The 26,330-nt window shown below is 53.6% G+C and overlaps 2 protein-coding genes across 19 annotated transcripts; both read left to right on the top strand.

Annotated features, from left to right (window-relative positions):
* The first annotated feature begins 592 nt into the window (after positions 1-592).
* LOC128802463 (uncharacterized) lies at positions 593-6,521 on the top strand. Of its 4 annotated transcripts, none has more exons than XM_053968872.1 (6): positions 599-3,827; positions 4,353-4,430; positions 4,550-4,642; positions 5,275-5,400; positions 5,740-5,888; positions 6,051-6,521. In XM_053968872.1, exons 1-6 carry the CDS (start codon positions 3,737-3,739, stop codon positions 6,117-6,119), a joined length of 606 nt encoding a protein of 201 aa, XP_053824847.1. In that variant the 5' UTR covers positions 599-3,736; the 3' UTR covers positions 6,120-6,521. The 4 variants fall into 4 exon arrangements, with proteins under 4 accessions (XP_053824848.1, XP_053824847.1, XP_053824845.1 ...); XM_053968871.1 differs by having other exon boundaries at positions 602-3,827; positions 6,048-6,521; XM_053968873.1 differs by having other exon boundaries at positions 593-3,827; positions 5,135-5,400; positions 5,740-6,521.
* Positions 6,522-6,711: 190 nt separating this feature from the next.
* Positions 6,712-26,276, top strand: LOC128802462 (uncharacterized). Of its 15 annotated transcripts, none has more exons than XR_008435450.1 (11): positions 6,712-10,412; positions 10,938-11,015; positions 11,135-11,985; positions 12,325-16,997; positions 17,523-17,600; positions 17,720-18,570; positions 18,910-19,058; positions 19,221-23,582; positions 24,108-24,185; positions 24,305-25,155; positions 25,495-26,276. XR_008435450.1 is itself a non-coding variant. In XM_053968867.1 (6 exons), the coding sequence occupies exons 1-6, from the start codon at positions 23,492-23,494 to the stop codon at positions 25,872-25,874; spliced, it is 606 nt and encodes a 201-aa protein (XP_053824842.1). In that variant the 5' UTR covers positions 20,193-23,491; the 3' UTR covers positions 25,875-26,276. The 15 variants fall into 15 exon arrangements, 4 of the variants coding, with proteins under 4 accessions (XP_053824843.1, XP_053824840.1, XP_053824842.1 ...); XR_008435446.1 differs by having other exon boundaries at positions 17,720-17,812; positions 18,305-18,570; positions 18,910-23,582; XR_008435449.1 differs by having other exon boundaries at positions 12,325-12,473; positions 12,636-16,997; positions 18,910-23,582.
* The last annotated feature ends 54 nt before the right edge of the window (positions 26,277-26,330 follow it).

A 26,330-nucleotide genomic window follows, 5' to 3' on the forward strand; every position in this document is an offset into this window, starting at 1 on the left:
TGGTAGAGGAGCTCTGAGCAACTTGCACTGCAGTGCAGGAGCTGTTTGTGCCAGCCTCAGCCTGCTTTCCCAGCAGTGGCCAGTAACAAGGCTTTCCTTCACCAGAATAAGGACACGCTAGTGAGGAGTGACATGCAGAAACTCCTCTACGAGCTCATTTGGGATGCTGCCCAGAATCAGGAAGGTCTGGACAGAGAGGATAGGATGTTGTGGGAAGGATGGCTGTCCAGTGCTAATCACATCAAGGAGACCTGAGATCGTGACTTAGATCATGGGGGATGTGGCAGTTCCCTCCCCAAAGAACTCAAAGAGGATCAAGGAGCAGAAAGCTGGAGCTGGGCTGTGTGAGATGCAGAGGGGAAGGAATGCGATACTAGTCACAGGAGCATTACTAAAAATTATATTGATAACAGAGAGAGCAGTTATAATAAAAAACACAGTATTTTCCCACTCACTATGGGAAAAAAGCCGAAGGTGGAGCAAAGCTTGGGAAGTTTGCTCTGGGCTTTTGCTTGAGCAAGTGCGGCAGTTGCAGGCTGTGTGTGGCTCCTTAGTTGCTGTTTTTGGGACTTGGCTTTTGTTTCAGGGAGATTAAGACCAAAGCAATACAGACCTGGGCATTTCCTGCTCAATTTCTAAAGTAACGGAATGTAGGACTGTGAAGAAGGCCGTTGAGGTAGAAAGAAGTGACAGAGTGCCCGCCTCAGATGAAGAAAGTGAGGCAGTGCAAGAAACCAGCATGATGGAATAGCTGCCCTGGGATGATGAGTCAGATTCACTGTGGTCCCGCAGGCCTTTCCTCATGCCTGCTCCAGCTTGGCCACCTACAGCCAAAGCTGGAGGTGTGAGTGCAGCAAAGCTGTTGTCCAGAATCACGGCACAGGCTCTGAGGCTGATTGTTGCCTGCAGTGTGTGGGGAGGATATTGCCAGCAGCAATTGCCAGAGAGATGCTTGACGGCATCTCTGGACACTGTGGGGTTTTGGAGGGGTTCTTACACTTTTAGCTCAGGCAGTAAAGACTGTCCCAAGACAATGCTATTCCCTTTGAAGTGCTGAAGAGGAACCACTGAGCTCCTCACCCTTGTCCCTCTCCTCTCCACAGCAGCTCCAGCTCCACCTCTGGGCTGTCTCTCATGGGGCTCTTAGCAGCCTCTGAGATACCCCACCTCCTGAGAGGGCAGCCCAAGCTCTTTTCAGAAGAGAGCTGTGCCTCAACACTTGAACCAAGCCTTGCAAACTCTTGTGATATAGACATCCACACTTGCAGCCCTGCAGATGCACATGTGAACTGAGATGCACATGTGGGACACATGCATGCCCATGCCCTGCAGTGCTATTTCTGAAATGCCCGGGCTGCTTCTGAGGGAGCTGACGTGCCACTGCAGCAGGAAAACACCTCTGCATACAAGGGGCTGCAGCAACAACCACCCCTGGGTTTCTCCTTGTGTGTTGTTCTGTTCAGTCGCCAGTCCCTTGGTTTCTCGCTATATTCCTGTTCTCTCCCACTCCCTCTCTGTCTTGCTGTCTATCCAAAGCTTCTTCAACAATCTCCATCCCGCCCCAACCCAGACTTCGTTCTCTCCTACTCATTCTGCTCCTTTCTGCTCATTCTGCGTCTCTTCCTCTTTCCCTGCTGCGTCTTCCTGCAGCTCTGCTCCCATTCCCTGCCCCTCTTTTGCTCTCGTTGCCTCTCCGTTCTGCTTCCTGTCCCTGTCTCTTCTGTCTTTATTTCTCGGCTCTGCTCCCTGTGCCACGCTCAGCTCAGACTCCCAGGCGAGCTGCCCCGGCAGCCGGGACACGGCGGAGAGCTCTCCTGCAGCAGCGGCGAATCGGGCCCGGGAGAGGCGCCTCGGCCCTCGGGCCGGAGCGGGGGCGCTCCGCGCCAGCGGGAGCAGCTGGAGCTGCGGCCCGGGAGGCGGGGCGGGCACAGCCCCACAGCCCCGTTCCCGCCCCTCATGGCCACAATGGGAAAGAACAGGGGTTCTCTTGGGAAACCAAGAGACTGGCAACTGGACAGAGCAACACACAAGGGGAAACCCAGGGGCGGTTTTTGCTGCAGCCCAATAAATCCAGAGGTGTTTTCCTGCTGCAGTGGTTGCTCCGAGCCAGCGGGAGCAGCTGGAGCTGCGGGGCGGGCACAGCCCCACAACCGCGTGCCCGCCCCTCACGGCCCCGTGCGAAATGGCGGCAGCAGGGGGCAAGGAGGCCGCGGGCCCCGGGCAGCGCTGCCTCCGTGCCGTGCCACACACGCGGCAGGCGGCTTCAGCAGCAGCACAGGTCTCGGGGCACTGGTCCCACAGCTGGTGACGAGCCGCCGAGCAGCGCAATGCCTCGAGTGCGTTAAAGGAGAGACTGGGTGTATAACCCGTTAAAGGAACAAAGAAGGGCAGTGTTCATCGGTGCCACCCCTCGGGCAGGAATAGAGGGCCCGAGATAGCACTCAGACTCAATGCCGAGGCAGCTGGGCAGCCTGCCTGGCTTCTGGGCAGGAGATGTCACCAAGACATCCTCCAGCCTGGTACGGCCCTCTGCTTATCATTATGTGCCACAGCCTTCAAGGTGGGCTGTGATCTGTGCTCAATTCCAGAGGATGGCATTGGCCAAGCTGATGCGGCTTGTCGGTTGGAGTCTGCTTATGAGCCTTGGAGAGACACCCTAAAGGGGGAAATCTGTCCGTGCCTCTGTGCTTGCAGCTCTAAACACCTGGGGGTTAACTGGTGCTTCAGGGGCAATTATACCAAAGGTGCTCTAGAAGGCTTTCCAAGAGATTCTAGCGTAGCGTGCCTGGCGCACGTAAATCCTGAATATTTCCTTCCCAGAAGAGCTGCTAAGCTAAAAGGCTACCCGTGTTAACTGTTACCTGCAGGAACTGACACATTTGTGTGTCTCCCATGGCATTACCACCTGGGGTCTGAGGACAAGCAAGAGGGAGCTCAGGGCCTCTGGATGACTGCTTGAGGGATCTGGGCCGCATGTGGTATTTACTTCTGCCACTTGCAGTGACCCAGACACAGAAAGGTTCTAGAGGTGAATACCTGGCACCCTGGTGTGCCCAACAGAAGTGTAGGGCTTTGACTGTGGGTTACTCCACAGGACACCAGGCCTGATGGTGGCACATGGGCTACACCTGCCTCCAAGGGAAAAAGGATCTTGGCTCAGGAGTTAGTGGGGCTCCTTAAGAGGGCTTTACGTAGGTTTGGAAGTGGAAAGGGAATATACTAGGCTCACCTGGGAGAAGCATGAGCACTGCAAACACATGTTTGCATGACAGTGGAGGATGGAAGCAGTGCTGCCATCAAAGATCATGAAACTGTAGCACAAGTAATGGGGAAAACAGGTTTCTTGCCAGAATGCTGTCAGACAAAAATACTACCAAAGAAAGACACAATTGAGTTTTTTACAGCAGCCTTCATACAGGGCTGCTGATGGGGATTTATGAAGAATAGGACCTGAGTGCCTCTGCATTCCCATGCACAGTGCTGCCTCCCAGAATACATCAACCCTTCTCCATTTTGCTCCTTCCATTCCTATGCAGAATAAGGAAATCAATAGAGGGCGGGTCCAGGAATTCACATGCAATGTGGGTGTACATTGGGGAGTTCACAGACACCACTATGTTATGAGGTCACAGAGCCCTGTTTGATGTGAGGTTCCAGAGCCCCACTGCTGCTCTTCAGTGCTCGCTCTGGGCAACACTGCAGCAGCAGCAGCAGCAGTGGCAGGAGCAGCAGAATCATGGTCCTGGGCCACTACCTCCTGCTCCTCTTTCTCCTGGCCCTGCAAGCCCAGAATGCCCAGAGTGCTCCAACACCTGGGCAGGGAGCAGGTAGGCAGGCAGGGGCCAGCACATAGCCCTGGCTGATGGCAGTGGGGCCAGGACTGGGGCTGGCTGAGCCAGGAAGCCACCACGGTGCAGGCAGTGGGGCAGACACACCAGGGGAGGTGGGAGGGGCTGCAGCTGCTTTAGGGTGCAGCATGGAGAGAGAGTCCTAAGGAGCAAGGAGGTGGGAAGTGGCAGTTCAGGCCCAGAACCACAGCAGTGCTTATCCATCACTCAGCTCTGGTTATCTATCACTCGGCTCTGGTTGTCCATCACTCAGCTCTGGTTATCCAGCTTCCCGGCCTGGCTTCAGGGCTGAGGCCCCCACAGGTCATGTGTGCACGCCATGGCTTTTCACTTCATGTGAGAGCTGCCAGCTCAGTGTCCCAAGGGCAGCCAGACCCCCCTGCAGCTGTGAGAACACACACCTGCTTGTGCGTGCCCTGTCAATACCTTCCACATCCAGGCCTTGAGGTATGACCATGAGGGCAGTGCATGTGATGGTAAATTCTTGTGGGTGTTTGGTTGTAGTTGTGGACACAGAGAGAACTCTTTCAGCCCCTGAGCTGGAGCCAAATACCATGCTGATTCCGAGCTGGTACCTCAAGCGTGAGTCATCAGTCTCTACCGCCTTCACGAGAATGAGCACTCCTTTCTCCTTTTCCCTGTGTTATTCATGAGAAATACACCTTCATAGGTATGTCATCCTTTCATAAATCTAACAATAGGGAATAATTATGACAAGGTTCCTGAAGAATTCCCTGAAGGATTCCCAGATGTTTCAGAGGAGCTCCTGAACACCTTGCATGAAGCCCCATCTGGTTAGTATATCCCACTCTGTTAACCCTGGGACCTGGGAAGCTGAGCTTTTGGTTCCTGGAGGGATGTGCTGTATCCTGGACAGCCAGAAGTGCTGCAGGGATTTCACACCATTTCACACCTCCTGGAGTGAGCCATAGAGATGGTCCAGCACAGCGTCTGCTCACAGCTCTGCTTCCAGACGATTGCCAGGGGCATCTCCAGATGCTGCTGCAATTGTACCATTACTGGCCAGAGCTGCTGTGTGCAGACACTGGCATCCAGATGTGGGGAAAAGGCCTGTGCTGAATTTGTGTTCGCCTCACACTCAGCACAGCATGGAGGCAGAAATGCTATCCCACAAAATCTTGGCTGCCCCTGCCAAACCTCAGGCTCAGGGATGGGCTGAAGCTGGACCCCAAGTGTGAGGGTGAACCTGGAGGTATTCCTTCTGTGGGTCATTTGGTTGATTAAGTCTTGGCTGGTTTGGGTCTGCATTTCTTGTTGCACTGCAGAAAATCTGGCTATGGATTCCTCTTGTCTTGGGGGACAGCAGGCTCCTCACTGCCACTTGCCAGAATGCCCGGCCACGGTACTGTGCTCTTGGAAAGGGACAGTGGCTTCTGGTTACAGTGTCCAGTGTTTTTTTCTGAAGAGACGGATTCTGAGACTGTGCTGGAGACCTTCCCTATGGAAGAAAATGGCAGCCTGCCAGGCTCAGATGAAGAAAGAGAACCAACAGAGGACACCAGCACACTTGCTGAGCCTGGGGAATATTCATGTGAGTGCTTGAGCGATGCTGTCTTGGAAGAAGAGCAGCTTTTCTGCTATATCCCTGCAGTGCCCTCCAGGGATGAGTTGCAGCGCCCAGCACACAGCCCTGGCCTGCAGCTTGGAAGAAGAGATAGGAACTGTGCTGGTGCAGCTGCTCCCTGGCACACACTGGGCTCTTCTCCATGGGAACTTTATGGGATCCCTCTTGTTCCTTTGTGCTGAGACACCAGAGCCAGAGGAACAGATCTCTGAAGACAATAATCCTTGGGCATCTAAAGCACACTGTGGGATTATCCCTAGTGCAGAGTACAAACATTGTCTCTCACATTGTCTTTTGTCCTGCCAGGGTCAGCTGCTGGGCAAAAAGCCAAGACTGCTGGACAGTGGGAATTTAGCAAGAACTACATTCTAGCATCTGTAGCAGTCTCGGCTCTGCTGCTGCTTGCAGCAGTGGTTGGGTACATAATCATGTACCAGGCTGCTGAAGCGAGACATGTGAGTTATTCATTGCTGCCATTGGCAATGAAGGGTTTGCACCAGGCTGGAGTGCCCAGGCAGCTCCTAGCAAGGCTCTGTGGAAACCGCTGCAGTGCAATGCTTTAACTGTGCTCCAAATTCATATCTATGAGGAGTCTTGGAAATCTGTTTCTACAGCAGGACTCAGGAAGACAAGGAGGCAACAAGACAGGACTGGGACTCTTCCAGGGAAAGCTGTGGTCTGCCTAGACGTGAAGCAGAATCAAGCTGCCGCCTGTTTCCTGAGGTCTTTGCAGCAGAGCTTGCCCAGGTGTACAAGAACATGGGCACAGACCGCTCACCTCTGCCCATGTGTTCCTTCTGTGCTCTGGCTGACGGTGCTTCTTCACGGGACCACTGGATTTCCCTGGACTCACCTCAGCCCACACCATTCTGGTGCCCCTGCTACCAGTACCAGCAGGAACACTTTATATTAGGGGACCATGATTAGTGATAGTGAGAGTTATAAATAGTGATAGGGATGGTGACACCTGCAGTGATACTTTTAGTGGTAGTGACACTTTTAGTGATAGTGATACTTTATATTAGAGGATAACGATTATTTTACTGATAGTGGTAGCATATAAATAAATGTATTTCCAAAAGCAGTAAGTCCTTGGCTGTTGCGGATGTTTCTGTTGGGGTAGAATGCACAGAGCTGGGAGCAGGTCTGGGGCTGGTAGAGGAGCTCTGAGCAACTTGCACTGCAGTGCAGGAGCTGTTTGTGCCAGCCTCAGCCTGCTTTCCCAGCAGTGGCCATTAACAAGGCTTTCCTTCACCAGAATAAGGACACGCTAGTGAGGAGTGACATGCAGAAACTCCTCTACGAGCTCATTTGGGATGCTGCCCAGAATCAGGAAGGTCTGGACAGAGAGGATAGGATGTTGTGGGAAGGATGGCTGTCCAGTGCTAATCACATCAAGGAGACCTGAGATCGTGACTTAGATCATGGGGGATGTGGCAGTTCCCTCCCCAAAGAACTCAAAGAGGATCAAGGAGCAGAAAGCTGGAGCTGGGCTGTGTGAGATGCAGAGGGGAAGGAATGCGATACTAGTCACAGGAGCATTACTAAAAATTATATTGATAACAGAGAGAGCAGTTATAATAAAAAACACAGTATTTTCCCACTCACTATGGGAAAAAAGCCGAAGGTGGAGCAAAGCTTGGGAAGTTTGCTCTGGGCTTTTGCTTGAGCAAGTGCGGCAGTTGCAGGCTGTGTGTGGCTCCTTAGTTGCTGTTTTGGGACTTGGCTTTTGTTTCAGGGAGATTAAGACCAAAGCAATACAGACCTGGGCATTTCCTGCTCAATTTCTAAAGTAACGGAATGTAGGACTGTGAAGAAGGCCGTTGAGGTAGAAAGAAGTGACAGAGTGCCCGCCTCAGATGAAGAAAGTGAGGCAGTGCAAGAAACCAGCATGATGGAATAGCTGCCCTGGGATGATGAGTCAGATTCACTGTGGTCCCGCAGGCCTTTCCTCATGCCTGCTCCAGCTTGGCCACCTACAGCCAAAGCTGGAGGTGTGAGTGCAGCAAAGCTGTTGTCCAGAATCACGGCACAGGCTCTGAGGCTGATTGTTGCCTGCAGTGTGTGGGGAGGATATTGCCAGCAGCAATTGCCAGAGAGATGCTTGACGGCATCTCTGGACACTGTGGGGTTTTGGAGGGGTTCTTACACTTTTAGCTCAGGCAGTAAAGACTGTCCCAAGACAATGCTATTCCCTTTGAAGTGCTGAAGAGGAACCACTGAGCTCCTCACCCTTGTCCCTCTCCTCTCCACAGCAGCTCCAGCTCCACCTCTGGGCTGTCTCTCATGGGGCTCTTAGCAGCCTCTGAGATACCCCACCTCCTGAGAGGGCAGCCCAAGCTCTTTTCAGAAGAGAGCTGTGCCTCAACACTTGAACCAAGCCTTGCAAACTCTTGTGATATAGACATCCACACTTGCAGCCCTGCAGATGCACATGTGAACTGAGATGCACATGTGGGACACATGCATGCCCATGCCCTGCAGTGCTATTTCTGAAATGCCCGGGCTGCTTCTGAGGGAGCTGACGTGCCACTGCAGCAGGAAAACACCTCTGCATACAAGGGGCTGCAGCAACAACCACCCCTGGGTTTCTCCTTGTGTGTTGTTCTGTTCAGTCGCCAGTCCCTTGGTTTCTCGCTATATTCCTGTTCTCTCCCACTCCCTCTCTGTCTTGCTGTCTATCCAAAGCTTCTTCAACAATCTCCATCCCGCCCCAACCCAGACTTCGTTCTCTCCTACTCATTCTGCTCCTTTCTGCTCATTCTGCGTCTCTTCCTCTTTCCCTGCTGCGTCTTCCTGCAGCTCTGCTCCCATTCCCTGCCCCTCTTTTGCTCTCGTTGCCTCTCCGTTCTGCTTCCTGTCCCTGTCTCTTCTGTCTTTATTTCTCGGCTCTGCTCCCTGTGCCACGCTCAGCTCAGACTCCCAGGCGAGCTGCCCCGGCAGCCGGGACACGGCGGAGAGCTCTCCTGCAGCAGCGGCGAATCGGGCCCGGGAGAGGCGCCTCGGCCCTCGGGCCGGAGCGGGGGCGCTCCGCGCCAGCGGGAGCAGCTGGAGCTGCGGCCCGGGAGGCGGGGCGGGCACAGCCCCACAGCCCCGTTCCCGCCCCTCATGGCCACAATGGGAAAGAACAGGGGTTCTCTTGGGAAACCAAGAGACTGGCAACTGGACAGAGCAACACACAAGGGGAAACCCAGGGGCGGTTTTTGCTGCAGCCCAATAAATCCAGAGGTGTTTTCCTGCTGCAGTGGTTGCTCCGAGCCAGCGGGAGCAGCTGGAGCTGCGGGGCGGGCACAGCCCCACAACCGCGTGCCCGCCCCTCACGGCCCCGTGCGAAATGGCGGCAGCAGGGGGCAAGGAGGCCGCGGGCCCCGGGCAGCGCTGCCTCCGTGCCGTGCCACACACGCGGCAGGCGGCTTCAGCAGCAGCACAGGTCTCGGGGCACTGGTCCCACAGCTGGTGACGAGCCGCCGAGCAGCGCAATGCCTCGAGTGCGTTAAAGGAGAGACTGGGTGTATAACCCGTTAAAGGAACAAAGAAGGGCAGTGTTCATCGGTGCCACCCCTCGGGCAGGAATAGAGGGCCCGAGATAGCACTCAGACTCAATGCCGAGGCAGCTGGGCAGCCTGCCTGGCTTCTGGGCAGGAGATGTCACCAAGACATCCTCCAGCCTGGTACGGCCCTCTGCTTATCATTATGTGCCACAGCCTTCAAGGTGGGCTGTGATCTGTGCTCAATTCCAGAGGATGGCATTGGCCAAGCTGATGCGGCTTGTCGGTTGGAGTCTGCTTATGAGCCTTGGAGAGACACCCTAAAGGGGGAAATCTGTCCGTGCCTCTGTGCTTGCAGCTCTAAACACCTGGGGGTTAACTGGTGCTTCAGGGGCAATTATACCAAAGGTGCTCTAGAAGGCTTTCCAAGAGATTCTAGCGTAGCGTGCCTGGCGCACGTAAATCCTGAATATTTCCTTCCCAGAAGAGCTGCTAAGCTAAAAGGCTACCCGTGTTAACTGTTACCTGCAGGAACTGACACATTTGTGTGTCTCCCATGGCATTACCACCTGGGGTCTGAGGACAAGCAAGAGGGAGCTCAGGGCCTCTGGATGACTGCTTGAGGGATCTGGGCCGCATGTGGTATTTACTTCTGCCACTTGCAGTGACCCAGACACAGAAAGGTTCTAGAGGTGAATACCTGGCACCCTGGTGTGCCCAACAGAAGTGTAGGGCTTTGACTGTGGGTTACTCCACAGGACACCAGGCCTGATGGTGGCACATGGGCTACACCTGCCTCCAAGGGAAAAAGGATCTTGGCTCAGGAGTTAGTGGGGCTCCTTAAGAGGGCTTTACGTAGGTTTGGAAGTGGAAAGGGAATATACTAGGCTCACCTGGGAGAAGCATGAGCACTGCAAACACATGTTTGCATGACAGTGGAGGATGGAAGCAGTGCTGCCATCAAAGATCATGAAACTGTAGCACAAGTAATGGGGAAAACAGGTTTCTTGCCAGAATGCTGTCAGACAAAAATACTACCAAAGAAAGACACAATTGAGTTTTTTACAGCAGCCTTCATACAGGGCTGCTGATGGGGATTTATGAAGAATAGGACCTGAGTGCCTCTGCATTCCCATGCACAGTGCTGCCTCCCAGAATACATCAACCCTTCTCCATTTTGCTCCTTCCATTCCTATGCAGAATAAGGAAATCAATAGAGGGCGGGTCCAGGAATTCACATGCAATGTGGGTGTACATTGGGGAGTTCACAGACACCACTATGTTATGAGGTCACAGAGCCCTGTTTGATGTGAGGTTCCAGAGCCCCACTGCTGCTCTTCAGTGCTCGCTCTGGGCAACACTGCAGCAGCAGCAGCAGCAGTGGCAGGAGCAGCAGAATCATGGTCCTGGGCCACTACCTCCTGCTCCTCTTTCTCCTGGCCCTGCAAGCCCAGAATGCCCAGAGTGCTCCAACACCTGGGCAGGGAGCAGGTAGGCAGGCAGGGGCCAGCACATAGCCCTGGCTGATGGCAGTGGGGCCAGGACTGGGGCTGGCTGAGCCAGGAAGCCACCACGGTGCAGGCAGTGGGGCAGACACACCAGGGGAGGTGGGAGGGGCTGCAGCTGCTTTAGGGTGCAGCATGGAGAGAGAGTCCTAAGGAGCAAGGAGGTGGGAAGTGGCAGTTCAGGCCCAGAACCACAGCAGTGCTTATCCATCACTCAGCTCTGGTTATCTATCACTCGGCTCTGGTTGTCCATCACTCAGCTCTGGTTATCCAGCTTCCCGGCCTGGCTTCAGGGCTGAGGCCCCCACAGGTCATGTGTGCACGCCATGGCTTTTCACTTCATGTGAGAGCTGCCAGCTCAGTGTCCCAAGGGCAGCCAGACCCCCCTGCAGCTGTGAGAACACACACCTGCTTGTGCGTGCCCTGTCAATACCTTCCACATCCAGGCCTTGAGGTATGACCATGAGGGCAGTGCATGTGATGGTAAATTCTTGTGGGTGTTTGGTTGTAGTTGTGGACACAGAGAGAACTCTTTCAGCCCCTGAGCTGGAGCCAAATACCATGCTGATTCCGAGCTGGTACCTCAAGCGTGAGTCATCAGTCTCTACCGCCTTCACGAGAATGAGCACTCCTTTCTCCTTTTCCCTGTGTTATTCATGAGAAATACACCTTCATAGGTATGACATCCTTTCATAAATCTAACAATAGGGAATAATTATGACAAGGTTCCTGAAGAATTCCCTGAAGGATTCCCAGATGTTTCAGAGGAGCTCCTGAACACCTTGCATGAAGCCCCATCTGGTTAGTATATCCCACTCTGTTAACCCTGGGACCTGGGAAGCTGAGCTTTTGGTTCCTGGAGGGATGTGCTGTATCCTGGACAGCCAGAAGTGCTGCAGGGATTTCACACCATTTCACACCTCCTGGAGTGAGCCATAGAGATGGTCCAGCACAGCGTCTGCTCACAGCTCTGCTTCCAGACGATTGCCAGGGGCATCTCCAGATGCTGCTGCAATTGTACCATTACTGGCCAGAGCTGCTGTGTGCAGACACTGGCATCCAGATGTGGGGAAAAGGCCTGTGCTGAATTTGTGTTCGCCTCACACTCAGCACAGCATGGAGGCAGAAATGCTATCCCACAAAATCTTGGCTGCCCCTGCCAAACCTCAGGCTCAGGGATGGGCTGAAGCTGGACCCCAAGTGTGAGGGTGAACCTGGAGGTATTCCTTCTGTGGGTCATTTGGTTGATTAAGTCTTGGCTGGTTTGGGTCTGCATTTCTTGTTGCACTGCAGAAAATCTGGCTATGGATTCCTCTTGTCTTGGGGGACAGCAGGCTCCTCACTGCCACTTGCCAGAATGCCCGGCCACGGTACTGTGCTCTTGGAAAGGGACAGTGGCTTCTGGTTACAGTGTCCAGTGTTTTTTTCTGAAGAGACGGATTCTGAGACTGTGCTGGAGACCTTCCCTATGGAAGAAAATGGCAGCCTGCCAGGCTCAGATGAAGAAAGAGAACCAACAGAGGACACCAGCACACTTGCTGAGCCTGGGGAATATTCATGTGAGTGCTTGAGCGATGCTGTCTTGGAAGAAGAGCAGCTTTTCTGCTATATCCCTGCAGTGCCCTCCAGGGATGAGTTGCAGCGCCCAGCACACAGCCCTGGCCTGCAGCTTGGAAGAAGAGATAGGAACTGTGCTGGTGCAGCTGCTCCCTGGCACACACTGGGCTCTTCTCCATGGGAACTTTATGGGATCCCTCTTGTTCCTTTGTGCTGAGACACCAGAGCCAGAGGAACAGATCTCTGAAGACAATAATCCTTGGGCATCTAAAGCACACTGTGGGATTATCCCTAGTGCAGAGTACAAACATTGTCTCTCACATTGTCTTTTGTCCTGCCAGGGTCAGCTGCTGGGCAAAAAGCCAAGACTGCTGGACAGTGGGAATTTAGCAAGAACTACATTCTAGCATCTGTAGCAGTCTCGGCTCTGCTGCTGCTTGCAGCAGTGGTTGGGTACATAATCATGTACCAGGCTGCTGAAGCGAGACATGTGAGTTATTCATTGCTGCCATTGGCAATGAAGGGTTTGCACCAGGCTGGAGTGCCCAGGCAGCTCCTAGCAAGGCTCTGTGGAAACCGCTGCAGTGCAATGCTTTAACTGTGCTCCAAATTCATATCTATGAGGAGTCTTGGAAATCTGTTTCTACAGCAGGACTCAGGAAGACAAGGAGGCAACAAGACAGGACTGGGACTCTTCCAGGGAAAGCTGTGGTCTGCCTAGACGTGAAGCAGAATCAAGCTGCCGCCTGTTTCCTGAGGTCTTTGCAGCAGAGCTTGCCCAGGTGTACAAGAACATGGGCACAGACCGCTCACCTCTGCCCATGTGTTCCTTCTGTGCTCTGGCTGACGGTGCTTCTTCACGGGACCACTGGATTTCCCTGGACTCACCTCAGCCCACACCATTCTGGTGCCCCTGCTACCAGTACCAGCAGGAACACTTTATATTAGGGGACCATGATTAGTGATAGTGAGAGTTATAAATAGTGATAGGGATGGTGACACCTGCAGTGATACTTTTAGTGGTAGTGACACTTTTAGTGATAGTGATACTTTATATTAGAGGATAACGATTATTTTACTGATAGTGGTAGCATATAAATAAATGTATTTCCAAAAGCAGTAAGTCCTTGGCTGTTGCGGATGTTTCTGTTGGGGTAGAATGCACAGAGCTGGGAGCAGGTCTGGGGCTGGTAGAGGAGCTCTGAGCAACTTGCACTGCAGTGCAGGAGCTGTTTGTGCCAGCCTCAGCCTGCTTTCCCAGCAGTGGCCAGTAACAAGGCTTTCCTTCACCAGAATAAGGACACGCTAGTGAGGAGTGACATGCAGAAACTCCTCTACGAGCTCATTTGGGATGCTGCCCAGAATCAGGAAGGTCTGGACAGAGAGGATAGGATGTTGTGGGAAGGATGGCTGTCCAGTGCTAATCACATCAAGGAGACCTGAGATCGTGACTTAGATCATGGGGGATGTGGCAGTTCCCTCCCCAAAGAACTCAAAGAGGATCAAGGAGCAGAAAGCTGGAGCTGGGCTGTGTGAGATGCAGAGGGGAAGGAATGCGATACTAGTCACAGGAGCATTACTAAAAATTATATTGATAACAGAGAGAGCAGTTATAATAAAAAACACAGTATTTTCCCACTCACTATGGGAAAAAAGCCGAAGGTGGAGCAAAGCTTGGGAAGTTTGCTCTGGGCTTTTGCTTGAGCAAGTGCGGCAGTTGCAGGCTGTGTGTGGCTCCTTAGTTGCTGTTTTGGGACTTGGCTTTTGTTTCAGGGAGATTAAGACCAAAGCAATACAGACCTGGGCATTTCCTGCTCAATTTCTAAAGTAACGGAATGTAGGACTGTGAAGAAGGCCGTTGAGGTAGAAAGAAGTGACAGAGTGCCCGCCTCAGATGAAGAAAGTGAGGCAGTGCAAGAAACCAGCATGATGGAATAGCTGCCCTGGGATGATGAGTCAGATTCACTGTGGTCCCGCAGGCCTTTCCTCATGCCTGCTCCAGCTTGGCCACCTACAGCCAAAGCTGGAGGTGTGAGTGCAGCAAAGCTGTTGTCCAGAATCACGGCACAGGCTCTGAGGCTGATTGTTGCCTGCAGTGTGTGGGGAGGATATTGCCAGCAGCAATTGCCAGAGAGATGCTTGACGGCATCTCTGGACACTGTGGGGTTTTGGAGGGGTTCTTACACTTTTAGCTCAGGCAGTAAAGACTGTCCCAAGACAATGCTATTCCCTTTGAAGTGCTGAAGAGGAACCACTGAGCTCCTCACCCTTGTCCCTCTCCTCTCCACAGCAGCTCCAGCTCCACCTCTGGGCTGTCTCTCATGGGGCTCTTAGCAGCCTCTGAGATACCCCACCTCCTGAGAGGGCAGCCCAAGCTCTTTTCAGAAGAGAGCTGTGCCTCAACACTTGAACCAAGCCTTGCAAACTCTTGTGATATAGACATCCACACTTGCAGCCCTGCAGATGCACATGTGAACTGAGATGCACATGTGGGACACATGCATGCCCATGCCCTGCAGTGCTATTTCTGAAATGCCCGGGCTGCTTCTGAGGGAGCTGACGTGCCACTGCAGCAGGAAAACACCTCTGCATACAAGGGGCTGCAGCAACAACCACCCCTGGGTTTCTCCTTGTGTGTTGTTCTGTTCAGTCGCCAGTCCCTTGGTTTCTCGCTATATTCCTGTTCTCTCCCACTCCCTCTCTGTCTTGCTGTCTATCCAAAGCTTCTTCAACAATCTCCATCCCGCCCCAACCCAGACTTCGTTCTCTCCTACTCATTCTGCTCCTTTCTGCTCATTCTGCGTCTCTTCCTCTTTCCCTGCTGCGTCTTCCTGCAGCTCTGCTCCCATTCCCTGCCCCTCTTTTGCTCTCGTTGCCTCTCCGTTCTGCTTCCTGTCCCTGTCTCTTCTGTCTTTATTTCTCGGCTCTGCTCCCTGTGCCACGCTCAGCTCAGACTCCCAGGCGAGCTGCCCCGGCAGCCGGGACACGGCGGAGAGCTCTCCTGCAGCAGCGGCGAATCGGGCCCGGGAGAGGCGCCTCGGCCCTCGGGCCGGAGCGGGGGCGCTCCGCGCCAGCGGGAGCAGCTGGAGCTGCGGCCCGGGAGGCGGGGCGGGCACAGCCCCACAGCCCCGTTCCCGCCCCTCATGGCCACAATGGGAAAGAACAGGGGTTCTCTTGGGAAACCAAGAGACTGGCAACTGGACAGAGCAACACACAAGGGGAAACCCAGGGGCGGTTTTTGCTGCAGCCCAATAAATCCAGAGGTGTTTTCCTGCTGCAGTGGTTGCTCCGAGCCAGCGGGAGCAGCTGGAGCTGCGGGGCGGGCACAGCCCCACAACCGCGTGCCCGCCCCTCACGGCCCCGTGCGAAATGGCGGCAGCAGGGGGCAAGGAGGCCGCGGGCCCCGGGCAGCGCTGCCTCCGTGCCGTGCCACACACGCGGCAGGCGGCTTCAGCAGCAGCACAGGTCTCGGGGCACTGGTCCCACAGCTGGTGACGAGCCGCCGAGCAGCGCAATGCCTCGAGTGCGTTAAAGGAGAGACTGGGTGTATAACCCGTTAAAGGAACAAAGAAGGGCAGTGTTCATCGGTGCCACCCCTCGGGCAGGAATAGAGGGCCCGAGATAGCACTCAGACTCAATGCCGAGGCAGCTGGGCAGCCTGCCTGGCTTCTGGGCAGGAGATGTCACCAAGACATCCTCCAGCCTGGTACGGCCCTCTGCTTATCATTATGTGCCACAGCCTTCAAGGTGGGCTGTGATCTGTGCTCAATTCCAGAGGATGGCATTGGCCAAGCTGATGCGGCTTGTCGGTTGGAGTCTGCTTATGAGCCTTGGAGAGACACCCTAAAGGGGGAAATCTGTCCGTGCCTCTGTGCTTGCAGCTCTAAACACCTGGGGGTTAACTGGTGCTTCAGGGGCAATTATACCAAAGGTGCTCTAGAAGGCTTTCCAAGAGATTCTAGCGTAGCGTGCCTGGCGCACGTAAATCCTGAATATTTCCTTCCCAGAAGAGCTGCTAAGCTAAAAGGCTACCCGTGTTAACTGTTACCTGCAGGAACTGACACATTTGTGTGTCTCCCATGGCATTACCACCTGGTGTCTGAGGACAAGCAAGAGGGAGCTCAGGGCCTCTGGATGACTGCTTGAGGGATCTGGGCCGCATGTGGTATTTACTTCTGCCACTTGCAGTGACCCAGACACAGAAAGGTTCTAGAGGTGAATACCTGGCACCCTGGTGTGCCCAACAGAAGTGTAGGGCTTTGACTGTGGGTTACTCCACAGGACACCAGGCCTGATGGTGGCACATGGGCTACACCTGCCTCCAAGGGAAAAAGGATCTTGGCTCAGGAGTTAGTGGGGCTCCTTAAGAGGGCTTTACGTAGGTTTGGAAGTGGAAAGGGAATATACTAGGCTCACCTGGGAGAAGCATGAGCACTGCAAACACATGTTTGCATGACAGTGGAGGATGGAAGCAGTGCTGCCATCAAAGATCATGAAACTGTAGCACAAGTAATGGGGAAAACAGGTTTCTTGCCAGAATGCTGTCAGACAAAAATACTACCAAAGAAAGACACAATTGAGTTTTTTACAGCAGCCTTCATACAGGGCTGCTGATGGGGATTTATGAAGAATAGGACCTGAGTGCCTCTGCATTCCCATGCACAGTGCTGCCTCCCAGAATACATCAACCCTTCTCCATTTTGCTCCTTCCATTCCTATGCAGAATAAGGAAATCAATAGAGGGCGGGTCCAGGAATTCACATGCAATGTGGGTGTACATTGGGGAGTTCACAGACACCACTATGTTATGAGGTCACAGAGCCCTGTTTGATGTGAGGTTCCAGAGCCCCACTGCTGCTCTTCAGTGCTCGCTCTGGGCAACACTGCAGCAGCAGCAGCAGCAGTGGCAGGAGCAGCAGAATCATGGTCCTGGGCCACTACCTCCTGCTCCTCTTTCTCCTGGCCCTGCAAGCCCAGAATGCCCAGAGTGCTCCAACACCTGGGCAGGGAGCAGGTAGGCAGGCAGGGGCCAGCACATAGCCCTGGCTGATGGCAGTGGGGCCAGGACTGGGGCTGGCTGAGCCAGGAAGCCACCACGGTGCAGGCAGTGGGGCAGACACACCAGGGGAGGTGGGAGGGGCTGCAGCTGCTTTAGGGTGCAGCATGGAGAGAGAGTCCTAAGGAGCAAGGAGGTGGGAAGTGGCAGTTCAGGCCCAGAACCACAGCAGTGCTTATCCATCACTCAGCTCTGGTTATCTATCACTCGGCTCTGGTTGTCCATCACTCAGCTCTGGTTATCCAGCTTCCCGGCCTGGCTTCAGGGCTGAGGCCCCCACAGGTCATGTGTGCACGCCATGGCTTTTCACTTCATGTGAGAGCTGCCAGCTCAGTGTCCCAAGGGCAGCCAGACCCCCCTGCAGCTGTGAGAACACACACCTGCTTGTGCGTGCCCTGTCAATACCTTCCACATCCAGGCCTTGAGGTATGACCATGAGGGCAGTGCATGTGATGGTAAATTCTTGTGGGTGTTTGGTTGTAGTTGTGGACACAGAGAGAACTCTTTCAGCCCCTGAGCTGGAGCCAAATACCATGCTGATTCCGAGCTGGTACCTCAAGCGTGAGTCATCAGTCTCTACCGCCTTCACGAGAATGAGCACTCCTTTCTCCTTTTCCCTGTGTTATTCATGAGAAATACACCTTCATAGGTATGACATCCTTTCATAAATCTAACAATAGGGAATAATTATGACAAGGTTCCTGAAGAATTCCCTGAAGGATTCCCAGATGTTTCAGAGGAGCTCCTGAACACCTTGCATGAAGCCCCATCTGGTTAGTATATCCCACTCTGTTAACCCTGGGACCTGGGAAGCTGAGCTTTTGGTTCCTGGAGGGATGTGCTGTATCCTGGACAGCCAGAAGTGCTGCAGGGATTTCACACCATTTCACACCTCCTGGAGTGAGCCATAGAGATGGTCCAGCACAGCGTCTGCTCACAGCTCTGCTTCCAGACGATTGCCAGGGGCATCTCCAGATGCTGCTGCAATTGTACCATTACTGGCCAGAGCTGCTGTGTGCAGACACTGGCATCCAGATGTGGGGAAAAGGCCTGTGCTGAATTTGTGTTCGCCTCACACTCAGCACAGCATGGAGGCAGAAATGCTATCCCACAAAATCTTGGCTGCCCCTGCCAAACCTCAGGCTCAGGGATGGGCTGAAGCTGGACCCCAAGTGTGAGGGTGAACCTGGAGGTATTCCTTCTGTGGGTCATTTGGTTGATTAAGTCTTGGCTGGTTTGGGTCTGCATTTCTTGTTGCACTGCAGAAAATCTGGCTATGGATTCCTCTTGTCTTGGGGGACAGCAGGCTCCTCACTGCCACTTGCCAGAATGCCCGGCCACGGTACTGTGCTCTTGGAAAGGGACAGTGGCTTCTGGTTACAGTGTCCAGTGTTTTTTTCTGAAGAGACGGATTCTGAGACTGTGCTGGAGACCTTCCCTATGGAAGAAAATGGCAGCCTGCCAGGCTCAGATGAAGAAAGAGAACCAACAGAGGACACCAGCACACTTGCTGAGCCTGGGGAATATTCATGTGAGTGCTTGAGCGATGCTGTCTTGGAAGAAGAGCAGCTTTTCTGCTATATCCCTGCAGTGCCCTCCAGGGATGAGTTGCAGCGCCCAGCACACAGCCCTGGCCTGCAGCTTGGAAGAAGAGATAGGAACTGTGCTGGTGCAGCTGCTCCCTGGCACACACTGGGCTCTTCTCCATGGGAACTTTATGGGATCCCTCTTGTTCCTTTGTGCTGAGACACCAGAGCCAGAGGAACAGATCTCTGAAGACAATAATCCTTGGGCATCTAAAGCACACTGTGGGATTATCCCTAGTGCAGAGTACAAACATTGTCTCTCACATTGTCTTTTGTCCTGCCAGGGTCAGCTGCTGGGCAAAAAGCCAAGACTGCTGGACAGTGGGAATTTAGCAAGAACTACATTCTAGCATCTGTAGCAGTCTCGGCTCTGCTGCTGCTTGCAGCAGTGGTTGGGTACATAATCATGTACCAGGCTGCTGAAGCGAGACATGTGAGTTATTCATTGCTGCCATTGGCAATGAAGGGTTTGCACCAGGCTGGAGTGCCCAGGCAGCTCCTAGCAAGGCTCTGTGGAAACCGCTGCAGTGCAATGCTTTAACTGTGCTCCAAATTCATATCTATGAGGAGTCTTGGAAATCTGTTTCTACAGCAGGACTCAGGAAGACAAGGAGGCAACAAGACAGGACTGGGACTCTTCCAGGGAAAGCTGTGGTCTGCCTAGACGTGAAGCAGAATCAAGCTGCCGCCTGTTTCCTGAGGTCTTTGCAGCAGAGCTTGCCCAGGTGTACAAGAACATGGGCACAGACCGCTCACCTCTGCCCATGTGTTCCTTCTGTGCTCTGGCTGACGGTGCTTCTTCACGGGACCACTGGATTTCCCTGGACTCACCTCAGCCCACACCATTCTGGTGCCCCTGCTACCAGTACCAGCAGGAACACTTTATATTAGGGGACCATGATTAGTGATAGTGAGAGTTATAAATAGTGATAGGGATGGTGACACCTGCAGTGATACTTTTAGTGGTAGTGACACTTTTAGTGATAGTGATACTTTATATTAGAGGATAACGATTATTTTACTGATAGTGGTAGCATATAAATAAATGTATTTCCAAAAGCAGTAAGTCCTTGGCTGTTGCGGATGTTTCTGTTGGGGTAGAATGCACAGAGCTGGGAGCAGGTCTGGGGCTGGTAGAGGAGCTCTGAGCAACTTGCACTGCAGTGCAGGAGCTGTTTGTGCCAGCCTCAGCCTGCTTTCCCAGCAGTGGCCAGTAACAAGGCTTTCCTTCACCAGAATAAGGACACGCTAGTGAGGAGTGACATGCAGAAACTCCTCTACGAGCTCATTTGGGATGCTGCCCAGAATCAGGAAGGTCTGGACAGAGAGGATAGGATGTTGTGGGAAGGATGGCTGTCCAGTGCTAATCACATCAAGGAGACCTGAGATCGTGACTTAGATCATGGGGGATGTGGCAGTTCCCTCCCCAAAGAACTCAAAGAGGATCAAGGAGCAGAAAGCTGGAGCTGGGCTGTGTGAGATGCAGAGGGGAAGGAATGCGATACTAGTCACAGGAGCATTACTAAAAATTATATTGATAACAGAGAGAGCAGTTATAATAAAAAACACAGTATTTTCCCACTCACTATGGGAAAAAAGCCGAAGGTGGAGCAAAGCTTGGGAAGTTTGCTCTGGGCTTTTGCTTGAGCAAGTGCGGCAGTTGCAGGCTGTGTGTGGCTCCTTAGTTGCTGTTTTGGGACTTGGCTTTTGTTTCAGGGAGATTAAGACCAAAGCAATACAGACCTGGGCATTTCCTGCTCAATTTCTAAAGTAACGGAATGTAGGACTGTGAAGAAGGCCGTTGAGGTAGAAAGAAGTGACAGAGTGCCCGCCTCAGATGAAGAAAGTGAGGCAGTGCAAGAAACCAGCATGATGGAATAGCTGCCCTGGGATGATGAGTCAGATTCACTGTGGTCCCGCAGGCCTTTCCTCATGCCTGCTCCAGCTTGGCCACCTACAGCCAAAGCTGGAGGTGTGAGTGCAGCAAAGCTGTTGTCCAGAATCACGGCACAGGCTCTGAGGCTGATTGTTGCCTGCAGTGTGTGGGGAGGATATTGCCAGCAGCAATTGCCAGAGAGATGCTTGACGGCATCTCTGGACACTGTGGGGTTTTGGAGGGGTTCTTACACTTTTAGCTCAGGCAGTAAAGACTGTCCCAAGACAATGCTATTCCCTTTGAAGTGCTGAAGAGGAACCACTGAGCTCCTCACCCTTGTCCCTCTCCTCTCCACAGCAGCTCCAGCTCCACCTCTGGGCTGTCTCTCATGGGGCTCTTAGCAGCCTCTGAGATACCCCACCTCCTGAGAGGGCAGCCCAAGCTCTTTTCAGAAGAGAGCTGTGCCTCAACACTTGAACCAAGCCTTGCAAACTCTTGTGATATAGACATCCACACTTGCAGCCCTGCAGATGCACATGTGAACTGAGATGCACATGTGGGACACATGCATGCCCATGCCCTGCAGTGCTATTTCTGAAATGCCCGGGCTGCTTCTGAGGGAGCTGACGTGCCACTGCAGCAGGAAAACACCTCTGCATACAAGGGGCTGCAGCAACAACCACCCCTGGGTTTCTCCTTGTGTGTTGTTCTGTTCAGTCGCCAGTCCCTTGGTTTCTCGCTATATTCCTGTTCTCTCCCACTCCCTCTCTGTCTTGCTGTCTATCCAAAGCTTCTTCAACAATCTCCATCCCGCCCCAACCCAGACTTCGTTCTCTCCTACTCATTCTGCTCCTTTCTGCTCATTCTGCGTCTCTTCCTCTTTCCCTGCTGCGTCTTCCTGCAGCTCTGCTCCCATTCCCTGCCCCTCTTTTGCTCTCGTTGCCTCTCCGTTCTGCTTCCTGTCCCTGTCTCTTCTGTCTTTATTTCTCGGCTCTGCTCCCTGTGCCACGCTCAGCTCAGACTCCCAGGCGAGCTGCCCCGGCAGCCGGGACACGGCGGAGAGCTCTCCTGCAGCAGCGGCGAATCGGGCCCGGGAGAGGCGCCTCGGCCCTCGGGCCGGAGCGGGGGCGCTCCGCGCCAGCGGGAGCAGCTGGAGCTGCGGCCCGGGAGGCGGGGCGGGCACAGCCCCACAGCCCCGTTCCCGCCCCTCATGGCCACAATGGGAAAGAACAGGGGTTCTCTTGGGAAACCAAGAGACTGGCAACTGGACAGAGCAACACACAAGGGGAAACCCAGGGGCGGTTTTTGCTGCAGCCCAATAAATCCAGAGGTGTTTTCCTGCTGCAGTGGTTGCTCCGAGCCAGCGGGAGCAGCTGGAGCTGCGGGGCGGGCACAGCCCCACAACCGCGTGCCCGCCCCTCACGGCCCCGTGCGAAATGGCGGCAGCAGGGGGCAAGGAGGCCGCGGGCCCCGGGCAGCGCTGCCTCCGTGCCGTGCCACACACGCGGCAGGCGGCTTCAGCAGCAGCACAGGTCTCGGGGCACTGGTCCCACAGCTGGTGACGAGCCGCCGAGCAGCGCAATGCCTCGAGTGCGTTAAAGGAGAGACTGGGTGTATAACCCGTTAAAGGAACAAAGAAGGGCAGTGTTCATCGGTGCCACCCCTCGGGCAGGAATAGAGGGCCCGAGATAGCACTCAGACTCAATGCCGAGGCAGCTGGGCAGCCTGCCTGGCTTCTGGGCAGGAGATGTCACCAAGACATCCTCCAGCCTGGTACGGCCCTCTGCTTATCATTATGTGCCACAGCCTTCAAGGTGGGCTGTGATCTGTGCTCAATTCCAGAGGATGGCATTGGCCAAGCTGATGCGGCTTGTCGGTTGGAGTCTGCTTATGAGCCTTGGAGAGACACCCTAAAGGGGGAAATCTGTCCGTGCCTCTGTGCTTGCAGCTCTAAACACCTGGGGGTTAACTGGTGCTTCAGGGGCAATTATACCAAAGGTGCTCTAGAAGGCTTTCCAAGAGATTCTAGCGTAGCGTGCCTGGCGCACGTAAATCCTGAATATTTCCTTCCCAGAAGAGCTGCTAAGCTAAAAGGCTACCCGTGTTAACTGTTACCTGCAGGAACTGACACATTTGTGTGTCTCCCATGGCATTACCACCTGGGGTCTGAGGACAAGCAAGAGGGAGCTCAGGGCCTCTGGATGACTGCTTGAGGGATCTGGGCCGCATGTGGTATTTACTTCTGCCACTTGCAGTGACCCAGACACAGAAAGGTTCTAGAGGTGAATACCTGGCACCCTGGTGTGCCCAACAGAAGTGTAGGGCTTTGACTGTGGGTTACTCCACAGGACACCAGGCCTGATGGTGGCACATGGGCTACACCTGCCTCCAAGGGAAAAAGGATCTTGGCTCAGGAGTTAGTGGGGCTCCTTAAGAGGGCTTTACGTAGGTTTGGAAGTGGAAAGGGAATATACTAGGCTCACCTGGGAGAAGCATGAGCACTGCAAACACATGTTTGCATGACAGTGGAGGATGGAAGCAGTGCTGCCATCAAAGATCATGAAACTGTAGCACAAGTAATGGGGAAAACAGGTTTCTTGCCAGAATGCTGTCAGACAAAAATACTACCAAAGAAAGACACAATTGAGTTTTTTACAGCAGCCTTCATACAGGGCTGCTGATGGGGATTTATGAAGAATAGGACCTGAGTGCCTCTGCATTCCCATGCACAGTGCTGCCTCCCAGAATACATCAACCCTTCTCCATTTTGCTCCTTCCATTCCTATGCAGAATAAGGAAATCAATAGAGGGCGGGTCCAGGAATTCACATGCAATGTGGGTGTACATTGGGGAGTTCACAGACACCACTATGTTATGAGGTCACAGAGCCCTGTTTGATGTGAGGTTCCAGAGCCCCACTGCTGCTCTTCAGTGCTCGCTCTGGGCAACACTGCAGCAGCAGCAGCAGCAGTGGCAGGAGCAGCAGAATCATGGTCCTGGGCCACTACCTCCTGCTCCTCTTTCTCCTGGCCCTGCAAGCCCAGAATGCCCAGAGTGCTCCAACACCTGGGCAGGGAGCAGGTAGGCAGGCAGGGGCCAGCACATAGCCCTGGCTGATGGCAGTGGGGCCAGGACTGGGGCTGGCTGAGCCAGGAAGCCACCACGGTGCAGGCAGTGGGGCAGACACACCAGGGGAGGTGGGAGGGGCTGCAGCTGCTTTAGGGTGCAGCATGGAGAGAGAGTCCTAAGGAGCAAGGAGGTGGGAAGTGGCAGTTCAGGCCCAGAACCACAGCAGTGCTTATCCATCACTCAGCTCTGGTTATCTATCACTCGGCTCTGGTTGTCCATCACTCAGCTCTGGTTATCCAGCTTCCCGGCCTGGCTTCAGGGCTGAGGCCCCCACAGGTCATGTGTGCACGCCATGGCTTTTCACTTCATGTGAGAGCTGCCAGCTCAGTGTCCCAAGGGCAGCCAGACCCCCCTGCAGCTGTGAGAACACACACCTGCTTGTGCGTGCCCTGTCAATACCTTCCACATCCAGGCCTTGAGGTATGACCATGAGGGCAGTGCATGTGATGGTAAATTCTTGTGGGTGTTTGGTTGTAGTTGTGGACACAGAGAGAACTCTTTCAGCCCCTGAGCTGGAGCCAAATACCATGCTGATTCCGAGCTGGTACCTCAAGCGTGAGTCATCAGTCTCTACCGCCTTCACGAGAATGAGCACTCCTTTCTCCTTTTCCCTGTGTTATTCATGAGAAATACACCTTCATAGGTATGACATCCTTTCATAAATCTAACAATAGGGAATAATTATGACAAGGTTCCTGAAGAATTCCCTGAAGGATTCCCAGATGTTTCAGAGGAGCTCCTGAACACCTTGCATGAAGCCCCATCTGGTTAGTATATCCCACTCTGTTAACCCTGGGACCTGGGAAGCTGAGCTTTTGGTTCCTGGAGGGATGTGCTGTATCCTGGACAGCCAGAAGTGCTGCAGGGATTTCACACCATTTCACACCTCCTGGAGTGAGCCATAGAGATGGTCCAGCACAGCGTCTGCTCACAGCTCTGCTTCCAGACGATTGCCAGGGGCATCTCCAGATGCTGCTGCAATTGTACCATTACTGGCCAGAGCTGCTGTGTGCAGACACTGGCATCCAGATGTGGGGAAAAGGCCTGTGCTGAATTTGTGTTCGCCTCACACTCAGCACAGCATGGAGGCAGAAATGCTATCCCACAAAATCTTGGCTGCCCCTGCCAAACCTCAGGCTCAGGGATGGGCTGAAGCTGGACCCCAAGTGTGAGGGTGAACCTGGAGGTATTCCTTCTGTGGGTCATTTGGTTGATTAAGTCTTGGCTGGTTTGGGTCTGCATTTCTTGTTGCACTGCAGAAAATCTGGCTATGGATTCCTCTTGTCTTGGGGGACAGCAGGCTCCTCACTGCCACTTGCCAGAATGCCCGGCCACGGTACTGTGCTCTTGGAAAGGGACAGTGGCTTCTGGTTACAGTGTCCAGTGTTTTTTTCTGAAGAGACGGATTCTGAGACTGTGCTGGAGACCTTCCCTATGGAAGAAAATGGCAGCCTGCCAGGCTCAGATGAAGAAAGAGAACCAACAGAGGACACCAGCACACTTGCTGAGCCTGGGGAATATTCATGTGAGTGCTTGAGCGATGCTGTCTTGGAAGAAGAGCAGCTTTTCTGCTATATCCCTGCAGTGCCCTCCAGGGATGAGTTGCAGCGCCCAGCACACAGCCCTGGCCTGCAGCTTGGAAGAAGAGATAGGAACTGTGCTGGTGCAGCTGCTCCCTGGCACACACTGGGCTCTTCTCCATGGGAACTTTATGGGATCCCTCTTGTTCCTTTGTGCTGAGACACCAGAGCCAGAGGAACAGATCTCTGAAGACAATAATCCTTGGGCATCTAAAGCACACTGTGGGATTATCCCTAGTGCAGAGTACAAACATTGTCTCTCACATTGTCTTTTGTCCTGCCAGGGTCAGCTGCTGGGCAAAAAGCCAAGACTGCTGGACAGTGGGAATTTAGCAAGAACTACATTCTAGCATCTGTAGCAGTCTCGGCTCTGCTGCTGCTTGCAGCAGTGGTTGGGTACATAATCATGTACCAGGCTGCTGAAGCGAGACATGTGAGTTATTCATTGCTGCCATTGGCAATGAAGGGTTTGCACCAGGCTGGAGTGCCCAGGCAGCTCCTAGCAAGGCTCTGTGGAAACCGCTGCAGTGCAATGCTTTAACTGTGCTCCAAATTCATATCTATGAGGAGTCTTGGAAATCTGTTTCTACAGCAGGACTCAGGAAGACAAGGAGGCAACAAGACAGGACTGGGACTCTTCCAGGGAAAGCTGTGGTCTGCCTAGACGTGAAGCAGAATCAAGCTGCCGCCTGTTTCCTGAGGTCTTTGCAGCAGAGCTTGCCCAGGTGTACAAGAACATGGGCACAGACCGCTCACCTCTGCCCATGTGTTCCTTCTGTGCTCTGGCTGACGGTGCTTCTTCACGGGACCACTGGATTTCCCTGGACTCACCTCAGCCCACACCATTCTGGTGCCCCTGCTACCAGTACCAGCAGGAACACTTTATATTAGGGGACCATGATTAGTGATAGTGAGAGTTATAAATAGTGATAGGGATGGTGACACCTGCAGTGATACTTTTAGTGGTAGTGACACTTTTAGTGATAGTGATACTTTATATTAGAGGATAACGATTATTTTACTGATAGTGGTAGCATATAAATAAATGTATTTCCAAAAGCAGTAAGTCCTTGGCTGTTGCGGATGTTTCTGTTGGGGTAGAATGCACAGAGCTGGGAGC

Source organism: Vidua chalybeata, chromosome Z (genome assembly GCF_026979565.1).
Source record: "Vidua chalybeata isolate OUT-0048 chromosome Z, bVidCha1 merged haplotype, whole genome shotgun sequence".
NCBI lineage: Eukaryota > Metazoa > Chordata > Aves > Passeriformes > Viduidae > Vidua > Vidua chalybeata.

Excerpts from the sequence above, each read along its gene's own strand:
- LOC128802462 (XM_053968865.1), top strand. The coding sequence starts at position 23,492 with ATGGTCCTGGGCCACTACCTCCTGCTCCTCTTTCTCCTGGCCCTGCAA. Across the intron at positions 23,583-24,107 it reads AACACCTGGGCAGGGAGCAG|TTGTGGACACAGAGAGAACT; the intron begins GTAGGCAGGCAG and ends GTTTGGTTGTAG. Across the intron at positions 24,186-24,304 it reads TCCGAGCTGGTACCTCAAGC|GGAATAATTATGACAAGGTT; the intron begins GTGAGTCATCAG and ends ATCTAACAATAG.
- LOC128802463 (XM_053968870.1), top strand. The coding sequence starts at position 3,737 with ATGGTCCTGGGCCACTACCTCCTGCTCCTCTTTCTCCTGGCCCTGCAA. Across the intron at positions 4,431-4,549 it reads TCCGAGCTGGTACCTCAAGC|GGAATAATTATGACAAGGTT; the intron begins GTGAGTCATCAG and ends ATCTAACAATAG. Across the intron at positions 5,401-5,739 it reads TGAGCCTGGGGAATATTCAT|GGTCAGCTGCTGGGCAAAAA; the intron begins GTGAGTGCTTGA and ends TTGTCCTGCCAG.